Source organism: Rhinocladiella mackenziei (genome assembly GCF_000835555.1).
Source record: "Rhinocladiella mackenziei CBS 650.93 unplaced genomic scaffold supercont1.3, whole genome shotgun sequence".
NCBI lineage: Eukaryota > Fungi > Ascomycota > Eurotiomycetes > Chaetothyriales > Herpotrichiellaceae > Rhinocladiella > Rhinocladiella mackenziei.
Window position 1 is genome coordinate 1,403,513 of NW_013550602.1, and position 18,820 is coordinate 1,422,332.

Below are 18,820 nucleotides of genomic sequence, written 5' to 3' on the forward strand. Positions count from 1 at the left end.
AGAAAGGAAGGCCGAGGAGAACTGAGATCCCTCCACACTCTGTGCAAGTTGCGCAGGGCGAAAGGGCAGATCAACTTCGGGTTTTTATTGTTCTTTATGGCGGACGGCGCGTGGTTGGTCGGAAGGCTTGCCTGGAGGCTGAGGTTTGCCGTTGCCCTTGGCGCTCTGGGGTGCATGCTACCTGAAGGCTTATTCCATCTTCACGGCTATCCGTCACTTAAACCGAGCTGTTCTGCGATTTACATATTGCCCAAATCAACTGACTCTGTGGTCCAAGGTCATTTAATTTGTTCTGACCCCTCAGGCTTTGTGTTTGCGGTCGGCTGAGTACAACAGAAATAACTGGAACAACAGCCAGCCAAAATCTAAAAGCCCAATCGGTGGAAACTCCACGTGGATTGGCCATCGAGGCATACGGAATACATGCGCTCTGCAGCTGGTCGAACGGGTCGGGATCGTAGACTGATGCCGAAGAACACGGACAACTCGCTTGTCCGCCGTCATCCAATGTGGTGAAACCCAGAGTTTCTGCGGTGCATGACTCGGCCATTGAAAAGGCAAGTGAGCAACTGATCAAGTAAAAGGCAGTGGACACTGGTGCTCTGCCCGTGACAGGGGTGGCTGTCGGAGTGACTAAAAGAGACAAGAAGCAAGCAGCTACTGTGTCCTGGCTGCAGTAGGAGACAAACATGGTCCCTCCCAGAAAGGCGCATGAAGTACAAAACGTGTCCACACAAGCTATGTCATCAAATCAGAACGCCAGGAACTCATACAAGGGGACCCTAAGAGTTCTCATCGCTCTTGATTAGCGGGCATATCACCACCATAGTTTGTGCCGACTGTGTACGAGGATGAATAAGAGAGATCAGATGTAGTCTGCGTGGGCAATACACATTTGCACAGATCGAAGCTGATCCCGGAAGCTCGCCAAAAAGGAGGCCAGGCAACAGAAGAGTCATCACGAGAATCTCGGAGACCTCATGGTGAGTTGAGAGGTCGGTATTTCAGAAAATTGCCAGATGAGAGTGGTTATGAGATCGTCGGTAAAGCAGGCTCTCTTCGTACTGCTGAGCAAGCAGTTTTATTGCGGTCGATTTATTCACGCTACGAGATCATACCATCTAGGTCGGTGGAGGATGAACACGTCAAGGACACTTTACATGATTCGGAGAGAGAGTTTGGAACGTAGTCATGGTGATCCTTTGGGCATCGATCGAACATACAGATACTTTTCCGTGCCTCAGTATCTACCTAATGTAGGGCAAAACGCAGGAGTATAGGCTTAGTCTCGCTGCTTTTACGTGATTATGCTTGGCATTTCACTGCGGCTCCAAATCAAGTCACGTTTCAAAAAATTCAGGTAACCATTCTCCTACGTTTGAGGATTGGATTCAGCCTTTCTTAGACTTGTGAGAGCATTGACCTACCTGGGGCAATAAAATACGAGAGTGGGAAACGGGAACTCCTCGATTCTGGTGCCTTACAACTCGGAAGCGACCTCGAGAGAGCACAATTTCTGAACGCATTCTGAAGGGACATTCTTCTTTGGCCGGCGTAGGCTACCTCCCATCATGGCGATGCAACTGGATTTGTCCCAGGCTCAGATTATGAAAGATGAGACCGGGAGGCCTTTCATAATCGTCCGAGATCAAGGAAAGAAGAAACGAACCCACGGTATCGAAGCAATCAAACAACACATTGTCGCCGCAAAAACAATCGCCAACATCGTCAGAACCTCCCTTGGTCCTCGAGGACTCGATAAAATCCTGATTTCACCCGATGGCGACATTCAAATATCCAACGACGGGCGCACAATCATGTCTGAAATGGAATTGACCAACCCGATTGCCAAGCTGATGGTGGAACTGTCAAAATCTCAAGACGAGGAAATTGGTGATGGCACAACGGGCGTGGTGGTCCTGGCTGCCGCCCTCCTGGATCAGGCCGCAGATCTCATCGACAAAGGCATTCATCCCATTCGAATTGCGGACGGCTTCGATCAAGCATGTGAAGTCGCCGTGGCACATCTGGACAGGATCAGTGACGAAATCACCTTCACACGAGAGGAGCAAGAAAATCTGATCAAGGTCGCCAAAACTAGTCTGGGGAGTAAGATTGTCAGCAAGGCACACGATCAATTTGCAAAGATCGCCGTCGATGCAGTCATGTCGGTCGCCGATCTGGAGCGGAAAGACGTTGATTTCGAACTGATCAAGGTCGACGGCAAGGCTGGAGGATCGATAGAGGATTCCCTTCTCGTCAAAGGAGTCATCGTGGACAAAGATTTCTCTCACCCTCAAATGCCGAGTGAGGTCAGGGATGCCAAATTGGCCATTTTGACGTGTGCCTTTGAACCCCCGAAACCGAAAACCAAGCACAAGTTGGACATCTCGACTGTGGAGGAATTCAAAAAGCTACAACAATACGAAAAGACCAAGTTTGTGGAGATGATTGATATGATCAAGGCCACTGGAGCGAATCTTGTCATCTGTCAATGGGGCTTCGATGACGAAGCAAACCATCTACTCCTTCAAAACAAGCTCCCAGCTGTGCGATGGGTTGGTGGTCCGGAGATTGAATTGATCGCCATTGCCACCAATGGAAGAATTGTGCCCCGCTTCGAGGACCTCAGCAAAGAGAAACTCGGCAAGGCTGGTCTTGTCAGGGAGATGACGTTTGGCACGACCCGCGAAAAGATGCTGGTGATCGAAGAGTGCGCCAATACCCGAGCTGTCACGGTATTTGTGAGAGGAAGCAACAAGATGATCATAGATGAGGCAAAGAGATCGCTACATGATGCTCTCTGTGTTGTGCGGAATCTCGTAAGAGACAACCGAGTCGTCTATGGCGGTGGAGCGGCGGAAATTGCTTGCTCACTCGCCGTTGAAGATGCTGCGTCTAAATCTCCTGGCTTGGAGCAATATGCCATGAGGGCATTTGCTGATGCCCTTGATGCCATTCCCATGGCTCTTGCGGAGAACTCTGGTCTCAGTCCCATCGAGACGCTGGCGGAGGTGAAGTCACGGCAAGTCAAAGAACAAAACTCGCGATTAGGAGTTGACTGCATGGGTACTGGGAACAACGGTATGGTCCTTTCTCAACCCCCAACCTCCCCCCCTTTTTTTAGTTTTGAATGGCGCTGACCCTGTATAGATATGCGAGCAAATTTTGTCATCGATCCACTAATTGGGAAGCGTCAGCAATTACTTCTCGCAACCCAATTGTGTCGAATGGTGAGTTTCACCTGTCCATCCTTTCTCGTCATTCGTTCCTGACACATTTTCTGTGCAAAAGGTGTTGAAAATTAATAATGTAATCGTGGCGGGAAGTGACGAAAATGAGTTTTAAGACTTGTTGATCAGCATTCCGGCATTAGATGGCGTTTGACCAGACAGCGTGCATGAGAAAAGGATTCACGAATCGGTATAAATCTGATACCCAGTGGAAAATGGGATTGATATGAACCAAAAATTTGGATGCCCATGACCTTCAATCCACCACGTCCATTCATTTCCAGCGTTCTCTCCAAGTCATCAAGGTAACACGCGAGCTTTCTCACTGTCTTTAGTCAGCGACTTGCAAAGCATTTTTCCGGGCCGGTCGATTCATTCTGTTGTTCGGAGATATCCATAACAAGGCTGCGGGCTGCAGACACAGAGGCTGACTAACAAGACTCCTTATTGGACCATCAGGAGGGTCCAGTAGTCGACATGGCTGCTCTGGCTATCTCTGGGAACTGACATCCTCTATCATCAACGATGTAATACCGTGCCAGATCAATGAGCCAGCTCAGATGACGAGAGTCTCGAATTACGAAGAACGAAGGGACCAGGGCATCCTTCCTTCTCAAGCCCATGAATCGAGAGTCTCTTCGCGATAATGAATTAAGTAGCGCTGAAAACCTCGATATTTCCCCTAGCATGGAGAGCACCATGTCGACCATCGTGCTCGAGAGAAACTTGACCAAAGAAGCCCGAAGAGATGAAGACCATTGGGCTGGTCTGGCTGAGGCTAAGGCTAGAAGGAGATTTCAAAGTCGCTTGAATCAATACTCTTATCGTACATTCCCCACGGGAGGCCATGACCCTTGAAATATGTATGGCACCAAACGGTCCTACTTTTTCGGCTAACGATCGGACCAAATCTGTCGTCATCCTAGGCCGCGGGAGAGCTGCTGAATGAGAGGCCTAAAAGGTATCAGCCGTATGCAGACTATGGCGAAAACCCCGTTGCTTGTGCCACGGACGAGTATGGCTGGAGCAGATGAACAGCAGGCTGTCGAGATATGGACGCGATCAACTCGCAAGGCTTGGTCCCACAGATTGACTCCCCCCCTGGAGTGTGCGACCATGCTGCTGGACAGCGATGTGTGGAGAGTTCATCCCTATGGTATGAGACCCAGAACCTCTCCCTTGGTTCCTCAATATTCCTTCTCTCCATTCCACATACGCCACGCCAGTTCCAACTCTCATTGGTTGTTGCAGCAGTGAAAGTCCTCCGACCCAGCTTTGGCCACCACATAATCAGCACATATGAATCACTCACTGCTGCGTTTTTCCGCCTCAGCATGACGGACGAGTTATTGCTGAACAGCTTCATCTGGACGGCCGCGCTGGAGATGTCGCTGCACCATGCTTCGGCGCGCAACGCGCCGTCATGCTCTCATGCCGGGACAAAGCCATCCAGGCAGTCCGCGAGCACTTCTCTACAGTGACAGAGAGCGAAGCTTTCTTCGTTGACTGCTGAAGAATCTGTCTGCAGAGCTTGGGGTGACCACCTTTGTCGAGCTCAGAGAGATCATGCACCAGTTCATCTAGTGGGGTCTTGCTTGCGATACGGCGCGTTCCAACTGTAGGAATAGATTGCACCCCAACAACCCGTGTTTACGTCGGGACACGAGGCTTAGGTGTGAGCAGGTCCAAAGGAATTGTCAACGACAGGACGACCGAACGGGGCAAAACAGTGGACTCAGACTTGTCCACGCAGATGCGACCGAGGGCCTGTCTACTAGAACTGGCAAAAGGATCCAATTCAACTTACTTTGACGACACGCTGTAGGATGTCAGCATGTCTATTACGATATTTCTTGGTCCTGCATTACCTTGTGCTTTTGAAGGAGAGCTTCTCATTTTCAATGGAAAATATGCCCCAACAGCGGGCGTATCGGCATATCCGAGAAGGAACGTATATACAGTGCCAAAAAGGGGAATATGCTCGGATTACATGTTGGGAATTGTCAAAATAACTTGGCGAACGAGGGAGGAAAAGGACAACGACGAGGCTGAATGGGGGCGTTGTCGGCGAATGAACAAATGGAATCATGTGTTCCAGGTTAAACGACAGGCACATCAAGGGGTGGAAAGAAGATCTTATCCAGCACGAACTAGGGAAATTAACAATGTAAGGTGGTGACATCAGGACCAACGCAATAACTCCCCTCTTGCTCCCATTGCCACTGACTTACTCCAGGTATTAACTGAACAAGAGCTGGCTTTGAAACTGGAAACGCTGAAGCTGGTTGAAAGAGAAGTTCGGTACCAAGCATCTCCGATACTGCGCGAAAGCCAAGGTGAGGTTTTCCTCTCATCTTCCGATCTTACGGATGATTTCTCGGCTGTCACAGCATCTTTCTGCAAAAACTGGTGTTCGACAAGACGAAAAAGTTTTGTCCGGACACGCGACAATGAGAATTTGTGCTAGGATGATGATGTTGGTTACCCTGATCACCACTGCTGTCTCGGCGATGTACATACGCGACCCATACTGGGCTAAAAGCACAGATATTGGAAAGTGGAAACGTGAGATCTTGCGATCTTGAAGGATGGATCCGGGGAAGCAAATTGATCCAAACACTCAAATGTCGGTGTAGGAGTCAGTCGGTTGACAATAGCTGAAGCAAGATGTATGACGCCCATCTTCCGATCTATCGAATGGTTACCCCTTGGTGAATCGATAGTGACAAAAAGCAGGGAGGACCGTGCCCAGGGAACGGATCAATGCTATGAGGCTTTATCAACCCGCCACTGCGATATTGGCCAGCTCGTCAGCTGCAGGCTAAGAAACTTGACAGCGGGAAAGACGGAGGTGGAAAGGATGGCTGTAACTGGAAGAACTATGGACATAATTGGTCAGCTGAGCGGTATTTGACAGCTAACCTGACAGGCTCAATAGTCTTTCAGAAAGTATTGCATCGATGCCAAAGTAAAACTTCGGAAGCAACTTCGGATCCATGGACCGAGGCGGTCTAGTTTGGGATTGAGAGCTATGGGCATGAGATGACCAGGGGAGGATGAGACGCAAGCGTGGACAGGAGGTAAACCCTGGAGGTACGCCATGGCTCAAGAGGATGGCGTGGGATGGGTTGAGCCAACGGAAAATGATAATGGGTAGCTTTGGCAAATACGATAGCTCTCTTCAAGACTGACATGCATCGCTTTCGGAAGGGGGTTAAACGAAACGGCAAGGCTGCGAGGAAGGAAATGTCCCGGCAGGTCGTCCCTTGGGGGGGTTGACATCTACGATATAATTGTCGATCATTGGCGGAATCAGCCGGCATGTGGGACGTGGAATCGATTTCCTGTTGCCCTGGTCTCTGAGCCGTTGGAACGGTTGCAGGAGCTGTTTCGCTATCCGAAGGTATCACAATGCTAAGGGATGCCCGGCAAATCGAAACATGTTCCCGCCCGGAGACTAAAGTTATTGGCGTTCCAGCCATAGTATTGTGGTTCCAGCTCCGGGTCGATGGGTCTACGGTTCCGAGGGTGCGAGTCCAACGTCGGGGTTGGTCCGGTGCTTGGGGGGCGCTTTTTTATTTTGGTGTGGGTGTGGTTTGTCTCGCTTAATTCGAGATCGAACATCGTCTCGGAGGGTTGATCATTCCTGAATGTAGAAGGTCCTGCTAATACGACCCAGTGACTTGGTGGCCATTATGGAAGAAGGGTATTCGTTGCGGTTTACACCAATCGAAATAAGTCTCCGAGCAGCAGAAACGGTCACGGCGATTGAATGGACGCATCTTCAGCCACACTGGGATGGGGGGAGCTTTGTCCTTTGTTGAACGAACGGTAGGTGAATGAGATCGGCATTGCAGTGTGGCTTGCAAGGAGGGCGTGGAGTCGTGGAGGTGATATGAAGGAGCTCCTTTTGGTAGATATTTGCACTCTCGTTACCGGATTTGATTCCTGACACCGGCTTCTAATCATTAGTTAAGTGCCCCGATGGTCAACTTGCTTGACTGTTGGATCTCAATCCTTCAATCCGTATTTTAGGTCTAGTTCCGGTGAGCACCAGAGCGCTGGGGCCACCCAACTGACCGGACAACTGGGGAGCTCGCTGGCGTAGGGCCAAGCTAAGTCAGGCAATCTAGACCAGCGGCCAGGTACGTAGGGTGGCACGTTGTGTTGTGCGGATGCCAGCATTCACACGATGCGAGGTGCACGAGAGCTGGGAAAGGAAACGATCCTCTCGTTCTTGGATGGTTACACATGTCAGAGGAGAAGAGAGCACAAGGAACCATTTGGGAGGTGAGGGGGAAAAAAGGGAGGACCGTGAATGGCTGCGCCAGAGGGAGAAAAGGGTTGTCAGCTGGACACCAACAGAGCGAAAAACCCAGAGTTTTAGGCTATTGAAGAATTGCACGTGGATGAGGGAGAAGTCTTTAGCTTAAACGGGGAATACGGAAGCCGACTGATGTGACATGCTTTAACCATTGTTAGTGCCCACACAGGTCACCCGTAGGTGTTCGGACGGGCTTCAGAGCAAATGGCAGATAGGGTGCGAGAAAAGGACCGACGAGCTGAAGCATTCCATACTGATATGCCGATTTATCTGTTCGCTTGCTGGGCCCGATGGGTGGCTGGGGCGAAACACAGCAGTTTGCATGTGACCTCTGTATACTCTGCTAGTACGACTATCAATTCCCGGGGTGGCACTGTAAGTAAACTCAGGCTCCAACCGATGGCAGCCAATATTACTAAGGTACTGCAGTGCCACGAATACCTGTTATCATTTGTCCCACATGTCACGGGCTGTGCTGTGAGTGGGCTTGTTCCGGTGGCTTGTCTGCTGGTGGCAGTCCCGCGCGTATCTGTGGAGAGCACCGAGAACTCAAACACTCCGAGTCAGGTTCCCGGAGGAACCTGGCGACTGATGCCTAGGCCAGGACATAAGCTATGTTGAGGTACCCAGACAGGGCGCTTAGGGCTTGGACCGGCTCGGTGGATGTTCGATACTTGTAGGTACATCGAGGTACTCTACTAGAGTAGTAGTTATCTGCTGTAGAGAGTGCCAGCGTTTGTCCGGTCGAGTTTCCCCCTTCGACCCCCCCGAATTGTGTGGGGCCGATCTCAACAGTTGTTAGTAAAATAATGTGTTTTCCCCAACTTGGTAAATCCCAAGACCAGCGATAGCGCTATCCCCATCGGCAGTCACTCGCCGTCACTCGTCGGCTGTCATTACAAGTTTAATTCACCTTACCGCCAGTACTGCTGTGTTTGTCTGGATGCTCCGTCGTGTCTAATCCTAAGAGAGCTAGTTCGAGATGGCGCTACATAACTTTTGCCCTCCCTTGGGCCTTTAGGCTTTTAGCCTTTGCTCTTGGTCTCTGCAAACGTCCTTTCCTTCTTCGAGACTTCAGCCCTTCCAGGTCTTCCCTCGTGTCTCGAACCAAACGATGCACATCGCCAATGCGTCTTGCCCCCGGTCCCTGAATTTGCCCTCCTCCTGGTGTCCTGCTACCCATCCACCCATTCCCCCCCAACTCCCGACCCACCCTGCTCTTTTTCATGCCCTGTGCCCTGCTGCGTCCAACTAACCCCAAAACATGCAACCTGCTCTCGGCGTATCTTTGTTATACCGGCTCTCCCCATCGCAACTTTTCACCATCCCTCAAACACCGTTACACTTCCCTCTCATACACCCTATTCTGGCCTCTCGTTCGCGACGTGAGATCTCTCTACACATCGGTGTCGATACTCTCTTCGTGTCAATGACTCTCCCGCATCTGTTGAGTCGGTGAACACGTTTTCTCCCTGATCGGCCCGAGGTCTCTCAAAATTGCGTCACTAGTCGGATCCCACCAAGGATTTCCGACTGCTTTGCGGACAAGCAACCCATCCAACACCACCGTCCTCCCTGCCCACTTCTCCGGCTTCTCTCTGCTCCCTCGAGATTGTCTCTCGCTCTGGTTTTTCTTGATTGTCCCGCCGAAGATCCCTCGAGATGCCGTCGCGCTTAAATGCGCCCGTCCTGTCACTGGACGCGGGCAAAATGCATCAAATCGACCCTTCCAATGCTTGCAGTTTGATGGCGATGTGGTCAATATTCTCCAAATGTTCAGAGACGTTAAAAGACGGTCCACGACTGGAAAACATGAGTTGGCGAGTGTGGTCGCGAGAATCCTTATGTGTCGCTCCCGTGGAGTCCCCTGCCGCCCGGTCGAGCCAAGTACCCTCCCTCTCGAACTCATTCTCCTCCGAGGACGACGAGAGCCTGAGCGAAGAAGGATCCCGTCCCATCCATTCCAGATCGAGGCCTTTTGGTCAGGATGACTGTGCGAGTTCCCTGTCCAGATCACGACATCTGACCCCTCACACCCTGGAGAAGATTGTGGTCACGATACAAGAAAAAACCGAACTATGTCCTTTGTCTCCCTCCTTTCAAGCCAGCCTTCCAGCATTACCCGCCATCGCCCAACCCAAAAGCCCACCGGCCCCCACCCAACCGGAACTGGAGAACAAACGCCTCCAAGATTCGACCGACTCGTGTCTCTCCAATACCACCACGGCGACGTTGAGTACCGCACGCCAGAGCGAACATCGTGATTCCGACACCTCAGTCTCTTCGGATGGCCTCATTCGAAGTGGCTCCGTTGTCCACGGTTTCTCCCCCGCCACGTCTTCTTTCCGTGGTCGACATTCCGGTGCCGGAGTTCCACCGGCGCCACCGTCGAAACTAATTCCCCCGAGCAAAACACGAGGCGTGTTCACCCTGGGTGGCTCATCGGAAGATGATGAATCATCTTTCGAACAACGAGTGCTGTCGACCGGACCCGTCCATCCCAAGAGCTCCCTCTCTCAAAGTCTCAGCAGGCCGAATTTGACGGCCAAGTTGCCACCGCCACCGAAAAGAACATCCTTCCGGGAAGTCGTCGCCGAACGAAGGATCCAAGAAGATGCCGAGAACGATGAAGGGGCGATTGCCAGTAGTGATGAAGAGGAAGACACCGATGAAGTGATGGAGTCTGCCATCGATGAAGACGAGGAAGAAGACGGGGACGAGTGGGAGGACTCCAATTCCGATGATGGCAAAGTTTCCCAAGAACCTCACCTTTTCCGACGCGTCGAAAGTCGTCCCGAACTGGTCTCACGGCGGTCCATGTTAACTCTGGCCCTGAACCGAGGACAAGGCGGACTAAATCATGCTTACTCCCAGCCCGCACTACATCGGGCTCTGCCGTCCTCGCAACCAGTCAGATCATCATTGGCAGAGTCACCGGAAGAGGATGGAATGATGATGCAAACATCCAATCGACCACCCATCGCAATCCCCCCTCCAAAGGCGTCTTCCAAGTCACTGGCACATTCCCCCAGGACGACGAGACGGAACATGTTGTCCACCGAACTAACCGAGTCCTTACGGAAAAATCTTCTTTGGGAAAGACAACAAAAGTCACAAACCATCAACGCTTTTCAAAGACGAAATCGAAATGCTCAGAGCATGGCGAATCTTCAAAGTCATGCAGCTGCAGCCACGGGGCCTGGGCAACCACCTGCTGCTGCCGCCGAGGCTTCGAGAACCAATTCTTGGAATCATTATTTTGATAATCCATGGGAATACCATACCAAAGGCTGGTGACACGACAACTTCTCCCCCGCTGATTTTTTGTGATATCGTTGCATTTACATTGTTGGCCTTTCTCGTCTGCGTTCCGAGCGGAATTATGTCGTCTATGTGATTTACGGCCTTGTTTATTATCTAGTTTATGAAATGGGATCGGGGGCATGGGAGAAAGGAAACGGATGGCGTCGGCTTTGCCCCATCCGAGACAAGGCGTATTTTCGGGATCCTGTTGCTTTCTTCTATCCAAGAGAACATGGAAATCTGGTCGGGTGGTCCAAAAGTGAAAAAAACATTTTTATCCACGATATCATGCGAGATGCCAGCCGTCCTCCATCATTTATGTCTCGGCCATCAAAGAGCTTGGATCCCATGGGTAATGCTCTACCATACCATGTCATCCGACTTTGTACTATATTCACAACATATCCGATAAGCTTCTTTAGAGCTAGTTTTGTGGCAGGGGGGGGAGGAATGAAAGCTTGTACGAATATCAGTCACTTGATGCTGAGAATAATGCGAGAGTACCACCATGAATGAACGTTTATTCCACCTTTCAAGTAATATATTGAAATTCGAGCTTGATGATTGGTTAGATTGCCGATGACAGATGATGGGATTGCACAGCTCATCCCACCCACCTCGTCTTGATGGTGTGCTCATCTGAATATGTCTTCCCAGGTCTACTTAAGCGTGCGTCGTTCTCCATTAGGCTGAATTCCGGGGTCTATGGACTTGAATTCTTCACATGGGCAGCACACCACGGGCGCCACACATTGCAGTGCATTGCGTTGCAATGTTCGCATCTGCACCCAATTCCATTTCCCACCACCTGCTGAACCCAGAATAATGGAAACAGGTTACTGGATTTTGTGGGTTTTGGTACGTAGCCAATCGTTTCATGCTCTGTCCGACCACCAATCTGGCTGACTGGACGGCTTGAACGCACATGTAACTGGCTCTCTATCAAGTGGTCACGGACCGTGCGCCTATAGAACCAAGACATGGGGGTTGCCCTTTCGGGCAATTCTTCCAGGTGATTTTCTTTGAGACGGGAACAGCACCGAAGACGGCAATGGCAAAAAGGGAACGGAACATCCAAGAGCGGCAAGCATTTGTATCGCGTGAGCGGAAAAAATATTTATATTTTGCAAATCACGGAACTTGAAAGTTTTGAACAACCATAGACTAGCCCGCCGTATACTCGCTCGCGACCTCAGGCCCCCGTGGGAAGGTTTGACAACGCAGCGTCGGCGCGATGATGGTGGATTGTCACCCCTGTGGGCCGACCAAATGGTGCCCCGTAGTGGGATAGAATGATTTGGGGGCTGAAGAATAATCGGAAACTTGTGGATACTTGGGTCCTCTGCACATGACTGATTAAACGGACATTTCTGAATGTGTATTTGACACGCGACTGGCCCAGTGAGGCTGAATTTTTGTACATACTTTCTAGTACCGACGGAGTTCCCTAACGACCGGGCTGGCAAGGAGAGTCATTGGTCACCGCGTAAAGTGATGCCTGACACCGAGACCGAGACCGAGATCAACCCGAATGTAGAGCGCGAATGCTACCTTACCTTTTCCCCTGGGATATCAACGGCGTATGTGAGCCTGGGGGAAAAAAAAAAAAAAAAAAAAAATCCAAGAAATCCTTGAGAGGCCATGTGATGATTTTTGGGTTCTGGGGAACTTTTGGAGATGAACGAATACGTATGAAAGGAATGTCCGGCGTGGTGAATGATGCCAAGGCGGGTAAAAGGGTCGCGCATTTTCTTGCTGTCGGCCAGAGAATTAAGCGACTCAGGATTCAGTGGCATCAGCCAGGGTAGTACGAGTAAGTCCGTATGGAGGTGGAGGCGCCGGGAAATAATATCATTCCGGAATCCGGGCAGACTACGGGACGTTGTCATGTGTTGTGGTTTGCTAACTGAAGATGGTTCTAAGTTCAGTATGCGGATGCTTTTGATGAGCAAGAAAGAACATTGACAAATTAAAGGAATACTCTGACAACCACCGAAAGGGCCCCCCCTTTTGCTCGAAAGCACAGGAGGCAACGGATTCGGATAGAAACTTAGACTCGGATGATGCACCCGGATCAGGTCAGGGGGTCCCATCTTAGGGATCCGTTCGGCATGTACAAGGCCACATCAACCCGACACCTACTCTTGAAAGTCACTTGGACATGGAATATCTTATCGACGGATTGAGGAATCACCTCCAGATTCTTACTCATATGCCCTCTTTATTTTCCTCTCTTCACGTCTCATGCCTCCTGTCCCATGGTCCACGGCCATGGGTCACGCTCACGTGGTTCAACCACGCCCCTGATACTCTTATTCCCGACGATTAACCACGATATAGCCGCGCATACGTCTTGTAAACTGAGTCGACCTGACCTCGGTTGCCGACGAATTAAACTTTGGGGTCTTGTTGCAAACGGAGAGCGACCATCAGTGAGTTCTCAGAAGGCGTTGTTTCTTTTTTTCGCGATTTGCAGCTTCTGGGGAACGATTGCGAATACTAGATTTTGTGGGGGAAAACATGGGAATGCTCCTGTTCCCGTTCCTGCGCTAGGTGATATGCTTCGGTATGGACTGCACATGCAAAGTCGACAGCGATGTCTGAAGAAGGGACGACGGGGCAAGTGGGTTTTTCCAGCGAGCTGGTCGTTCCGGGTGGGGGTGTCAAGGCGGGTAACGTCGTGTAACTAGCGAGACCTGGGTACCTGAATAGGTACCTATTCCGCCATACAGAACACGTCAAGAATCAATGGCGCCTACGTTCTAGAAACGTGAGGCGGTTCTGGAGGCTGAGTCCGCGTCCGCAGCTGCACAACTGGGGAAATTGGAGATTGAGTATCACCGTCGGTTATCCCATTTTAACTCGACCTGTGATCATTGTGAGAGATACATGGGTCGAAGTACCATGTGAATTCAGCTAGTCACTCAAATCAATGATGCTCAAGTCCAGGGGCTACAGTATGGATGGTCGAAGTTCCGGATCAGGTTCGTGGTCCCGAGGACTGCTTTGGCCGCGCCCAAAACTTGATTTGTGTCAGGCTTTCAGACCGAATAACCGATCCTCTCCACCGTCTAGCTTGGAGTCTAGGACGGCCACGAGGCTTAGAATCCTACCCACCCATTTTCCCGCAGTCAGTCAGTCATTGACTCGTGAATAATCGCTTTGGATATAGTGGCTCCTGGCGTTTCAGAAACTGACAATGAAAATGTCACTTCATCCGGGACCAGGGTATGAACGTGGTCCGAAGATGAATACGGTGTAAGGGAGCCGTTGTCGTTGTCGTTTGCAGCTGAAGATCGATGCAATACTCTGATCCCCTAGCACCTCAAAAGGAGTGTTTTCCTTGGTGTTGGCTGCTGAATACTGCTACTCACGGAATGATTCTTCAGGTGGATGTCAGTCCGATTGACTCGGTGAATCAGACCGAGATGCATTGGGTTCTCCCATATGATGACAACCTTTCTGTCCTGGCAAGGAATCGATTACTTACCTCTCCCCACATTATTCTTACTCGCATTCCAGACAGCAAATTTTGACATGCTTCCACGCAAAGCATGGCACGGCTACTTACTTATGGCTGGGGGGACTAAGGTTCCCGTTAGGAGTATTACCCGGTGAGACCAATTTCTGATTTGTGTCGGTCAGTAGGGGGGCACGGCAAATAATTTCTTCAGCAATTCCGCTTACGCTCCAAAAATACGATACTGGGGCGATGTCGGCAGCGGCTCGGAATTCGAAGGTACGATAGTATCATATGGAAGCCGCTAGAAAATGAACGTCTTGAGACAAGAAGTGGTTGTCTTTCCCCTCTAACTTGCCGTCACGGTGAAAAAAGGGGCACGCTCGCCAGAGAGTATTTCAGCCATGTTTGCAGCCGGCCAGAAGAATTTCCTTTGATCTCTAGGAGTCTCCATCAAGCTTGGGGGGGGAGAGACATATGGCGCATCTGGCCCCCCAAGAACCAGAGCGCAAGACCGGAGCGCCAGAACGTGAATTAACAAAAGTGCTTTCATGTTTCCGATCAATATTCGTCAGAGCAAGGATCTTTGGCCGAGGCTCGGGCAGACAGCCTCATTAAACCAAAACAGAATCGGACTGTTTCTTGGCCTTGTCGTTGTTCATTTCTTCATTCGGCTGACTTCAAGAAGCTTTTTTGGCTCGGATTTGTTCCGTGGGGACTTAGTTCAAGCACGCTAATGTCCCCCAGGCTCAACAGTCACCAGGATCGCGAGCCCCAAGAACCTGCTGCCCAATTTGCTAGTTAGTGTGTGGACTCCTGGTTTAATTTTGACGAAAATGGTCCTCAACGTCAGGGATGGTGTAGTGGAGGGGTATGTATCGGAACCGCAAAGCAACTCAATCGAGGGCAATTAATCACAAACGCGACAAATGTGATTTTTGATTTTGGCAAATATCCTCATGCGGGACTATTGGATCGGCAACAGGGATGAAACAGGAGCCCTGTATGGCCGCGCGTTTGCGTCGTGTGACGAGGGAAGGATTTTTATCCTCGACATCGGCTCCGACCCCGACCTCGGACGCGAACGGCATTTGAGCCTGGAGAACTGACTCAAATCCCGCTGCGTGTTGAGTAAACCACCCCCCCCCCCCCCCCCCCAAAAAAGTGACACGGGAAGTCTCACATTGTTTCCGGACCGGAGGATTGAAAAGGAGCAGGTGCAAGACCGCTGCAATACAGAACACGTTTGTTTTCAGGCATAACATTACTAGTACGCCCATTTCAGTTCGACTCATTTGAATTTCTTTACCAATGTCATCTTTCGCGAGCGAGTTTGCATAAGCAGAATCGAGGCATGTCGCCGACAACTTACTGGTAGTTGTGCGGTGGCGGTTTGTTGGTGATGACGAGGCCCCGTGACGAGGCTGAAGTAGATGAAAAGAAAGGCACACTGTCGCTTCAATTGCAAGCGCAATGAAGAGGTGTCGTAATATGAAAGTACTCTCTAGTCTGGCGTGCACTTAAGTGGGCGCTTTCGATTTGATAGAGACCAGTATAGCAATGGAATACTCCGTACAAGATGTGACCCTTCGTTAAACGTAGTTAATATGATGGTCGTGTAGAGTGTTTCTGCATAGATATGTAAACGGATATTCCAGGTTCAAGAACCATCTCTATTTGTCTGCTGTACGGATTGAAAAGACATTTTTGAGATTGCAATTGCATTTCTTCGTTACACAAATTCGACCCTCGCTCCTCTGAGCGTTCTACACGCATCAATAACTTTGCAATTTACTTTGTGGAGCATTGGACGATCCTCAATGGGCGTTCCCCAACGTTTAAAAGGTTCCGCACTGATCAGAAAACGGTGATGAAAAAGTTACATCACGGATCGTTTCGAAGGTTTGTCGTGGATGGGGACTCCTGGCAAGGGATCGGGCAAGCCTGATTTTTCTTCACGAGAGCCAACAGAAGGGACCCGCTACTCCGCGAGAAGAGGCTGGGGCATGTATCTTTGGGTGCCAGAGGGAAGAAACTCGGCGATGGATGACTTCATTTTGCGGGGGGGATAGGATCGGGTGATCTTTTTGCCTATCTACTTGGGGGTCGTTTCCCTCTGCAGCTTTGACAGAGTCGGCGTTTGCTTCGGGAAGGTAGAGCTTGGGGCCTGTAGAGCCGGTGTGTCAGGTTTGCTGGAGACGTCGTATTCGTTCATTTCTTCCTTCTTGGTGGCTGCTCGGGGGTGGGGGGGCATTTGCAAATGGTAAATCTTGGATAGGTTCTTGAACCTTCGAAACAAAAGATGGGGCCTGTGAGAAACTAAAGGGTGGCGGTCCGGAAAAGGAGGCACGGGCGAAGACGGTGGGCATTGCATATCTGTCTACATCCAGCTTGGGGTAAGTTCAAGGCTGCATAACCATGCACAAAAACCTAGTGTCGAGAATGATTTTTCCTACTATTCCAACTTTCCCAATGGTCAAGGGTATTTGCGGACGTTAATTACCATAACGGGAGGCCTCAGCACCTTCAGCGATTCTCAAGCTACCCGGCGAAAGCGGCAAGATTTCGGGGCACGGTGTGAGGAGAATGAGTAACAATTTGTAGCAGACGAGTATTATTATCAGGCCTTTTGTTCGTCTCCGCTCCGGTTGGAGGGCATTCAGACATGAATCTGTTCAAGACAGGCGCCTCGCCTACATACTAATGTAGTGTGACTGGTGCACAACGCGCTCCCTCCGTGCCGTTCTCGAATGGTTCTGGAATGGGGGGAATCCGGAATGAACGAAGGAAGGAACAAGAGTCAACGCCAAAATGGCCCACATCCAATCTTGGATACATATCCAGTAATCGTGCGTTGGGTCAATCTTGTACTTGCCGCAAGCCTCTTCGTATCTAACGGGGGCATGTGTCCCCTGCAGCAGTGCCATGCAACTTATTTGCCAACGAGACAATTTCATCTCGTAACAAGAAAGGCAATTGTTGATTCGAGAGAAGAAGACATTGGGAGACAATTCTCCGTCTACTTATGTGGTTGGAGCTGTTTCGGCGGATGTATAATTCTTGAGAGGAGTTGTTTTGAAGACAGCCGCAACCGTGCCCGAAGATTACCACGTGGGAATGAGGGGATCTGATGCCTTGAACCTGGTCAACATGGAACTTTAATCCAAAGAGGAAGGTCGAAAACCCCATCAAGGGCTATGGTACTAAGTACAGAGTAAGTCATTGTGGTGAGTTTTCCTGTTCCCGATTATAGCTAGAAAGCTAGATGGCAACCTGTCAAAAATGCAGACAACTGTCTAATGCATCAAAACTCAATTTTGAATCTTCTGACGAGGCTGAGAAAGAGAATGCATGTGGGGTCATCTAGTACGTACCACGCAGGTATTCATGACCCTCCGGCTGATCCTTCCAGGAAGGTCCACCTGAGTACGAAGGGGCATTTGCTTTTCACTTCAATACCCGAGACTGTAGCCTATTCATAGGTATAATGAGACGCCCGAATGTTTGAACGTGTTTGGAAAGGTCGGGTCATGCTCCCTCATCTTCCAACGGATCTCACCATGTAACTACAGGCTGACGCGTCCTTGGAAACCGAGGTCTTCTTGTCCTGGTACTGTAACCATTCCTCACCCTTTGCCAACGCATCACCACACTGAACAGGGCCATTGAAGAATCGCCTGTTGATGTAAAAGCAGGTGTGGGAAGCACATGAAGTGGCAAACAAGTACCCGTCTCGAGTTAGAGCGATTTCAAACAAATGGTGAACGTGGTAAGACGGAATCCGTTGGTATTTCGTGCATGTGAAGGAAATGCTAGTTTCGTATGTAAGGCTTTCCCAAATATCTCTTCCGAGCCAGTTGTGATACCTCGTGGCAAATGGCCCTTGAATTTCAGGATTCTGCAATACTAGGGTCTCGTGTCCGCAAGAGTTCCAACTTCCGTCCCGTGCTGGTCGTGTGGACCTGGAATCAGGCGGTCAATGTTTCGTTGGAGATCTACCTATCAAAGAAAGCAATTGAGGGATCAGGCGATGTGCGCGGAGGGTCGAGCCAGCGCTTCCTCCCGCCCGGCGGACGGGCTTGGGTCCAGACAAGTCAGACTGCAGATCGGTTACTAGAACAAGAAACGCAAGGATGATACCTATTTCAAGCTGGTTGGTAATCACTAGGTCTCTTGGAGGCGGACGGACAAGCCATGGAAAATCAAAAAGTCAAAAATGTGAGCAGAGACTGATCAACATTGCAGAAGGTGGCGTGATAAGTTAATCGACAAGAGATTCGTATCCCTTCTAACAAGGATCGGAATAGAGCATCTGCAAGAGGACGGGATTCTGAGTCAGTCAGGCGGACGAGGGCTTGCGATAGAGCAAACATTAGATTAATCGATAGAAGCTCAACTACATCAGGAAGGAGAAGAAGGAAGTTCTTGGGAAATGGGGAGAGATGAAGGCTGTGGCGCTGGAGGGGTCCTGGAACGGCCTGGTCCGTAGATATGGGTTTA

At 50.3% G+C, this 18,820-nt stretch overlaps 2 protein-coding genes across 2 annotated transcripts; both read left to right on the plus strand.

Annotated features, from left to right (window-relative positions):
• Positions 1–1,571: 1,571 nt before the first annotated feature.
• Positions 1,572–3,348, plus strand: Z518_04038 (T-complex protein 1 subunit epsilon; the record flags this gene model as incomplete). The annotated part of the gene is made up of 3 exons (XM_013417746.1): positions 1,572–3,084; positions 3,154–3,233; positions 3,295–3,348. 3 exons carry the CDS (start codon positions 1,572–1,574, stop codon positions 3,346–3,348), a joined length of 1,647 nt encoding a protein of 548 aa, XP_013273200.1.
• A 5,871-nt stretch (positions 3,349–9,219) lies between these two features.
• Z518_04039 (uncharacterized protein) lies at positions 9,220–10,854 on the plus strand (the record flags this gene model as incomplete). Its single annotated transcript, XM_013417747.1, has 1 exon — positions 9,220–10,854. One exon carries the CDS (start codon positions 9,220–9,222, stop codon positions 10,852–10,854), a length of 1,635 nt encoding a protein of 544 aa, XP_013273201.1.
• Between the last annotated feature and the right edge of the window lie 7,966 nt (positions 10,855–18,820).